This window comes from Patella vulgata, chromosome 5 (genome assembly GCF_932274485.2).
Source record: "Patella vulgata chromosome 5, xgPatVulg1.2, whole genome shotgun sequence".
Classification (NCBI taxonomy): Eukaryota; Metazoa; Mollusca; class Gastropoda; family Patellidae; genus Patella; species Patella vulgata.
In genome coordinates, this window is record NC_065883.2 from 57,662,923 (window position 1) to 57,671,829 (window position 8,907).

The 8,907-nt window shown below is 36.6% G+C and overlaps 1 protein-coding gene across 1 annotated transcript; it reads left to right on the top strand.

Annotated features, from left to right (window-relative positions):
- Positions 1–452: 452 nt before the first annotated feature.
- On the top strand, positions 453–8,537 carry LOC126820765 (probable G-protein coupled receptor B0563.6). Its single transcript, XM_050548881.2, has 2 exons — positions 453–519; positions 5,464–8,537. Exon 2 carries the CDS (start codon positions 5,515–5,517, stop codon positions 6,679–6,681), a length of 1,167 nt encoding a protein of 388 aa, XP_050404838.1. The 5' UTR covers positions 453–519; positions 5,464–5,514; the 3' UTR covers positions 6,682–8,537.
- The last annotated feature ends 370 nt before the right edge of the window (positions 8,538–8,907 follow it).

Sequence of the window (8,907 nt, forward strand, 5' to 3'; positions counted from 1 at the left end):
CATATTTATAGCAATGATGGCCCAGGGGTCTCTTTACAAAATGACAGGGGGAGGGATTTGGTTGAAAGGGCGAATGCAGACGTTTACTTATTGATAAGATTATATTGATAGAGAAAAATTGCCAATGGGAGATTAAACCTTACTTGATCTCCATAAACTATAAAATATTCTGTTTATATATTAATCGAACCTATTAGCTAATGTTCAATTTGTTAAAAGTTCATTTGGTTCACGTGTTTATTAACTAAAGATGTCAGTCATCAAACCAAATTAATACATTATTTAATGCATAGCTATAATCGACTTACCTATTCTCCATTAGCCAATACTATAATCGTTAACAAACGTTTTCAATGAAATAGTTTACATCGAATAAAGCTAATCGATAAATCGATAAGTAGATTTTTTGTTTTGCTTACTTACTACATTTTTTAACGTGTTTTTTTTTCTATTTATAGGCTTTAAAATAAAGAAGAATGTTGATAAACGTACTGGAGGAATGTAACACATTTTTCTTAGGTAAGTTCCTTTCTTATAAGTTAGATTTGAAACAAATACGGGGTTATAGCAAACAAAGAACCCCCTCCCCCCAGCAATATTGTCCTTGAAACAAACACAGGGGTATAATAAAGCAGTAATAAAGGTCCTAGCCGTTAATAAAAAAAAAGAGAAAAAATAACCGAATTGGTCCTTTCAAATCTAAAAATAAGCGATATGACAATTTGAATAGTATTATTACCGTATATTGGATTATAAAAGCTTTAGACTCAAAATTATATTTTATTGGTATACCGAGTAAAATTTTAGGATGAATTTCTTCGAACAAGGCCCAAGTTCCACCTATTCAAGTACGATCGACATGAAACTTGACATGCTTGCGCATCAATTGACGGAATTCGATTTTTGATAAGACGTCAGAATTCCAAGATGGTGGCGATGACGTTATACACGGTTCTTGGTCCATATAGTATTAGTACTGCCTTACTTGTTAAATTATTCATTATGACAACGTGATTATTGCGGTTGCTTTTACTTTGCCGACGACATGGCTCATTGTGGACTTGAAATGACTATAACAGTGGTAAATTTTTATTTACTTGTTATTTATTAATACTACTTGAAACAGTACCTTGACTACCTTTATAGCGACTCTCTTTAAACAGAAACCCCATTAACTTGTAATTGTTACATTTAACCTACTTGATCAATGTTTAACTGTACATATTATCGACATTATCGTAGATTCTCATTGATTTCATCACCTAAGAGCGTCGTGCACAGGAAATGTTCGTGTAGTTTAGGTCTTCCCTTATCTAGAAAGATGTTGACAACGCTTCCTGTCTTTGCTGCAGCGCAAACAGAGGAAAACCAGTTCTGGCTTCTGGATATACCAACTCTTGACATTTTTATGGCCATTGTTAAAACAGAATATTACTTGTGATTCCTTGACTTAAAGATATATACCTTCGGGGATAATTGGATCATCTGTTGCACCCCAAAACAGGTTAGTCGTAGCAATCGTGTTGACCGTATCGAAACGTATCTGCACGTAGCAGATCGTTGACTCAATAGGGACAATCCTAGCATAACGCATCGCACGACAGTGGGAACATAACATAACATATACTATACTATTAAAAAAAGTAGGGGATATTTATTTTTAAGTGTTATTAAAGTCACCTAATGAAACTGACGAAGAAACAAATGACAAAATGAAATGAAGTTCACATTCATCGATTTATTCCAAATGATCGTTAGACTAAGTAAGGCACAGACTGACCATTATAAGGGTAAAATGATACCCGGGGTCAAACAGCAAAGTTACCACAGCACCACAACCAAGTCAGTAACGGGTAAATCCTCCTCTGTTTGCCAACCAAGCATTGATCCGACGTGGCATACTCCTAATGAGACGTCTAAGGTCATTTTGGTCCAGATTGTCCCATTCCTGTTGCAACGCAGCAGCAAGTTCTTGGATATTGGCAGGACGTTGTTGACGTTGACGTAACCTCTGTCCAAGCATGTCCCATACATGCTCGATGGGGGAGAGGTCGGGACTCAGTGCTGGCCAAGATAATGTGGTGATGTTCTGTTGTTGGAGGTAACCTGTAACGATCCTGGCCCTGTGACATCTTGCGTTGTCATCCTGGAAGATGAAACGGCGGCCATGACGTCGTGCGAACGGCACAACATGGACTGCCAAGATGTTGTCCCAGTAGTACTGGCCTATAACACGCCCTGCAACAACATGTAAAGCCGTTCTTCCAGCAACAGTGATGCCTCCCCACACCATAACAGAACCACCCCCAAATCGATCATGTCTGATGACGTTAACGTCTTGGAAGCGCTCGTTTCGACGACGCCACACCCTCCTACGTCTGTCCAAAAAATCAACAGTGAACCTTGACTCATCTAAAAACATCACATTGCTCCAGCGTCGATTATCCCAGTGTTGACGATCCCTACACCAAAGACGTCTTGCCTGAATGTGATGATCTCTCAAACAAGGGATCACGCGAGGACGTCGGGCGCGAAGGTGACCCCTATGCAGTCGATTCCGAATCGTCTGGCCACTCACTCTCACACCAGTGTCTGTTTGAAGACGAGCGCTGATCTGATTTGCTGTGATGACACGATTTCTCAAGGCCAAGGTACGGATGAATCGATCCTGGGCTTGAGTTGTCGCCCTTGGTCGACCTGAGCGTGGTCTGTCCTGTACAGATTGTGTATCACGGTATCTGGACCATAGCCTGCTTATGACAGACTGAGAAACATTCATCGTCCGCGCCACAACCGCCTGTGTTGTGCCGATCTGTAGCATGCCAAGGGCACGTAACCTTTCATTTTGGGTAAGCCGACGCATATCAAAATTTGTTTTCTGGTCACTAAAACAATTAAACTGATGTTTCCACCCTGGAATTCAATGCCACAATGACTGTAACATTCAAAGTCAGAGTCGTGCAAATCTTGGGTTGGACCCCCATGATGATCCCAAGCATCACCTGCATTCCATGCGGTAGCTGTTTGGGCGTCACATGTAACTGGAAATGTTTCTTCTGTTAGGTTCTATAGTGACATTTTTCGTAGTCATTTGCATATTTTAGTATTATGCCCCCAAAATCAAATATCCCCTACTTTTTTTGAATCGTATATTACCTAATGATGAGATCATAAAGTAAATCCAATCTGTGGTAAGGATCATGGTGCTGGGAAAAATAACAACAATCTTCACGCACATAATATGCGTTCCGAGTGCTCTTACTTTATTTTAAGGCAGAACCTCGTTGGTTACATATAGCTGAATACTGCTAGAGCTGGAAGGTGGGGATCGATTTCAGCTGTCATTAGTTATACATATTGATTATGGTTTAAAATAAGAGACACATCCCATTCGCTGAAAGTTGATCTTCCTCTTTGTCTGATCCTATATCGTTTGCCTAACCCCAAGCTCCATTAGATAACGAACGTAAGTGTTGGTTTTATTAGTCATCAGTGTACCTACATGACGTATTGTGTAAGTGATTTATCCAACCTGTCCGCTTGTCCGTCAACAACTGGCTTGTAAACGCGATAGATGCTACAATTTTTAATGGATATGTTAACGGATATAAAATAGGGTCTTTCGGGTACCCGTAAACACAGGTATTCTTATTTTATTTTGGCCTTAATATAAGCTTATTTGTAATATAAATTTTATTAATAATTACTTGAAACTGAAATGTAGACATGCTTGAAATTCGAGTACAGACTGGATATTGATGTAGATAATGATTATTTTATTATCGATAGCAAAAGGTAAATTCAATCCGTACTTTTAAATTAAATTGTAAGCAAAATATATTCTTGTTAAATCACTATGTAACGCGATGAAAGTGCAAACAGTCAATTCCCTACAAAGAAGTATAGAACAAAAAAGTAAATAGAGAAAAAATATATTTATACCAAAGCTTATTAATCACAAATATTTCGTATTTCTCTTTTTGTCTTAGGAAAATTAGAGTTTGTATTACTTCACAGTCTGTTGTGTTTTTGCAGCCATATAGGAAATAGCTAATTTATTTTCGCTTCGGGTATATTAAACATGATGGTGTGTTTTGGGGTTTTTTTTTCGTTAATAAAAAGATTGGTTATCACGGTGTGTTTAAAGTTTAATATTGACATTTTCATAATAAATTTATTTATTAAAACACAACTGTGAATTACTATACATTAATCACAATATCTAGTAGATTAATTTGCATTGTTGGCCTGTTTTTTTTTTAAGAATCTTAAATACAAAATAATTAATAAAATCCGTCAGAAAGTCGTTGTGTTATATAGAAAAAACATTTCAGCCGGGCAAAATTTTCTGGGTTGTGGCACAGAAACTTTCTTTACTAGCCAATTATAATAAAACTCTCAGAATAAGCACCAAATGACTTTAATCGTTCAGCATCCACATTTACCTGATTTCAAAGTTTTACGACGTCATTTTAAAAGCAAAATCTAGGTCAAATATCAAATGGCGAATAGTGAATGGTTTCTAAACATACAAAGGTATTGACAATCGGATAAAAATTGTAGGACGAGATAGATCTTAAAGATTGGCATTTCTGGTGATTTTTAACGTAATGGGATTACTCTAAAAAGCTGAGACACGACTGCTTTTGACAAATATTTTTAAATAAGGCAAAATTAAAGAAGTCGAAAACCTGACCTCGTTTTCAGAAATGAGATAATCATAAATTTTTTGTTGACATTTTGGGCTTAATCCACCCATTTGTAACATATTTTGAAAAATAAAAAAATACACCCAGAATTTTCACTGTTATCAATTTTAAGCTTAAAATTAGGTCATACGGATGCGTCTAAGATACCACGTTCTATCCCCCCAGAACCTGTGAATCATGAACACCTACCAGTTGGTGAAAATCGCATTTGAATTGTTTGAAAAATAAAAAAGGTTTCCTTTGATGTCTATTGTTGGTGAAATTTCGTCTATGATGTCACACCCGGATATCATTTCAGAGAGTAAAGAGTTTAATTGTGTAGAATATGTATTTTTTCCTAAAAAATAGTGAGAAAAAAATATTAATCCTCACAGTGTATCAAAACTATAAGACGCTGGCTCGCTAGCCTGGAGGTCGGGTGTTCGATCCCTGCATTGGCCGAGAAAGTTCATTCAGATTTTCCGGCATGGTCCCCCTTGTCTAGTCATTCGGATGGGGCGAAAAACGGAGGTCCCGTGTATACATTGACAGATGGAATTCGATATAAGTGTAGGCCGTAGTGCGACTGTCCGAGCAAAATTTCCCTCATAGCACACGGTATGGCGTACGCACGCCGTCAATAGCCCAGTTCTGAGCAGAACAGTATGTCGTCATTTCATTTCATTTCATGTATAAAAACTAATTATGTTTGCACAATATTATATTATGTGTGAATAGGACAGTTAACATTCTTCACTCTTCATTTACTTTTTAGGTAACATATGTTTATAAACCAGTGAAGTTACAGTGCATTAACCAACACAAAATGGAGATCTTCAGTGATGGCGGATCTGTGCAGTCTTTGGCTAACCAAACTGTTTTGACGTTGTATCACAACCTGACGGCTGAAACGTCTTCGCAGTCGGGCATGACGGAAGGAATATGTGTAGACAACAGTACGGATGAATATCAACATTTTTACCGCACAGCCCAGTATATAACGGGAATGATAATTTATCCGGTGTTGTGTATCATTGGGATAACTGGAAATGTATTAGCCTTAGTGATTCTCAGTCACAAGAACATGGCGACGTCGACCAATGTGTACCTCTCGGCCTTAGCAGTATCGGATACCATTAAATTATTAAACGATTTACTTTATTTCATAATGTTAGTGATTTCTACAGATAATCCTAGTGCGGGGCAACGAATGATGATCAGTCTTTATCCGTTCGCACATTATATTTTCAACATGTCTGTTTGCGTAACAGCATGGTTAACGGTCTCCGTTGCAGTGGAGCGATACATCTCGGTGTGTTACCCGACCCAAGCAAAGCAACTATGTACCATTCCACGCGCCAGACTTGTGTGCATTGCCGTTTTTGTGATAATGATTTTATTGTCCCTTCCCTCAGCATTGCGATATAAACCGATGGTGTCCTTTGATTCTACGCATAATGTTTCATGCCATGTGATTGGATTAACCGAACTTGGTGCCAACAACGCCTTCATGGTACCTTACCAGTGGATTCAAAACTCTTTGCGATCCATAATCCCACTGATTGTTCTAATATACCTAAATGTACGCATTATAAACGAACTCCGAAAGGAAAGAGTTAAGGGAAAGAAACTATCTTCCAGAAACAAGATTACTTTAATGCTGATTATCATTATTGTGGTGTTCGTTGTGTGTATAACCCCTGATGCCATAATGTCCACTTTCTTTGGATTTGGTTATGTAGATGAAAGCAATTTAGTTAAAGGTATAAGAGAGATCACAGACTCTTTATTGGCTGTTAATTCAGCATTTAATTTTCTTCTGTACTGTTCTTTGAGTACGGCATTTAGAAATACCCTGTTAACCTTGTTCTGTGGATGCAAGAACGAGTGGCATAATCGCATTACGAAGCGTAGTATTCGTAACGGATCTCTGATTCGAGGTGAAAAAAATGGCCGTAAGAACTATAACACAGGAGAAGAAACGCACGTGTGAACTTGTAATATGTTTGTGTAACAGAACGTTGCTTTAATCAGGAATAAAAACATAAATGGTTCTGTTCCATGTATGAATGAAACGATTAAACCCGAAATACTTGTTGGTTAAATAAAAAATGTCCGTAGACATAAAATGATATTAATTAGTTAGTTAGAAGTGGCGTTTTTCATAATTGTGCGTAAAAGCATAGTGGACAAGTTTTATTGTTTTGTGCAGGTTTGAAAATATCTATATATTTTTGGGAAAGTTTGAATAAGCAACCATGGAATAAAGGAACTAACCCACTCTGTTTCATTTCCAAATAGAGTATCAGATTGGGAAGTATGATGTGTTATTTAGTATAGAGATCGGACAAGCTTTACACGATTAAAATTTTCATTCTAAATATTAAGCGACAGTATGCTTGATGACTAATGTTGGCTTCAATTTTGGCTTACGGTGTCGACAGTAAAACATAAAATTAGTTCTATCGCAGCACGAGCTGTATTTAATGACGTTAAATTTTCAACGAACAGAAGTATCACAAAACTAATTTAAAAAAAATATTTTTGACCTTAATTAAAAGAGCTCTAGCCATTCAAGTATTGCTAATGGGAATATTCGACTGGTGGTTATAGGCTAAACATAATTGGAGATGTTTAAGTTTCAAATAGCTTTCCTGCATATGATACTTAACGGCATCAACTTGTGCAAACAAACATGGTGGACCGGATTTAATATTGACGCAGTCCAAAGCGCACACAAAAACGATTATATCCATTTCAATGTTTATAAACATCTATTTTTTTTTCATTTCTACTTTTATAAGCCATTACACGGTTGAGTCATTCACCACCTCTACTCACATTACATACGTAACCATAGAAAAGAGAAAAACATTATCATATGCTAGTACGTCGCAGCTGTATTTACGTTTTAGCCATGTATGTTCGTACATATACCAGCCATTATATGAATTTTGGAACAATTGACGTTTGATTTTAAAATGTTAGTTCGGCTTCTAAAAACCAAGAGCATGTCATTTCTCCAGTTCGCTATATGTGATGGACGGTTCGTGCGCGAGGCAGTGATTGTTGTTCTTTTGATACGCCAGCATTTTATGTGGGAGTGTATTGTCGTCACCCACGTCTGTTGGTCCGCGGTCCACCACAGTTGTTGTAAACTCTCTACGGAACATGTTTTCGAGATTTTCGTCTCTCAAACTTTCTGTGATTTTAGGCTACTTTTGAGATTCGAGAATAACTGCTTTGTTCGCCAAATCGTTCGAAATTTAGAAACCCTTGTTCTGGTCCTCTCTACAACTATCTGAAGCTCCGTATTACATTTGTTTCAGAAACTGAAACTTTCTGTTTTCTTATGTAATTAGTGTAGTGATAAGCCCCAGAACTCTATGCTATTTGTCTGGATAATCATATCTGCATACTTGCCGTAGTAAAGTCATCGTCGCAGTTGTCAAGCAACGCATACATTTCCTGACATTAAGTTTGGGACTGGAACTTTTTTTTATTGAAAGTAATATTGTAGTAATTTCGCATAATTAAATTTTATATGTTTCTTGGATTTTCTCACCATTGTTGATTATTTTGAGTAGTGCAACTTCTATTCGGCATTTTTGCATAAATTTGATGTTTTGAAACGCCATCACGTACACTACAAGTATGAAAATGGTCATTCCATTTGTCTTTTATGTATATATATTTTTATTCTTAATATCATACAATAATAATAAGGCGTAGATTACCTTTCAAGTTTGGAAAATACGTGTAGCTTGTATCATAACTTCTGTAATTTTTCTTGCAATTTTGTTTAGTAACGGAAAACAGCATATCACAAAATGTAAAGCCCAGCCCCCGTTCAAGTGTATATTATCCCATGGGGGCTGGGTGGGGGGGGGGGGCTTATTATTGATACCAGGTCTTTAGTAGCTACTGATTATAACTTTATGTACGTAAATATAGTTGACATAATACATGTATAATTACGTTATGTTGAACACATCTGAACACCTGTCGGAAAACATTAAATTTATAATATAAGCTATCATATATTTTGTTTATAATAATGCAACATGTTTCATTAAATTATATTCCCTGTATCATATGAATGATCTATATAATCAATATTTATTTATATGTATATTATAACTATATAATTATATAAAACTATCTGACTAACAGCCTTTGCATTTGCAATAAATTTACGTTTGGTTTAGTTGTGTTTATT

Coding starts and splice junctions, on each gene's coding strand:
- LOC126820765 (XM_050548881.2), top strand. CDS start 5,515: ATGGAGATCTTCAGTGATGGCGGATCTGTGCAGTCTTTGGCTAACCAA.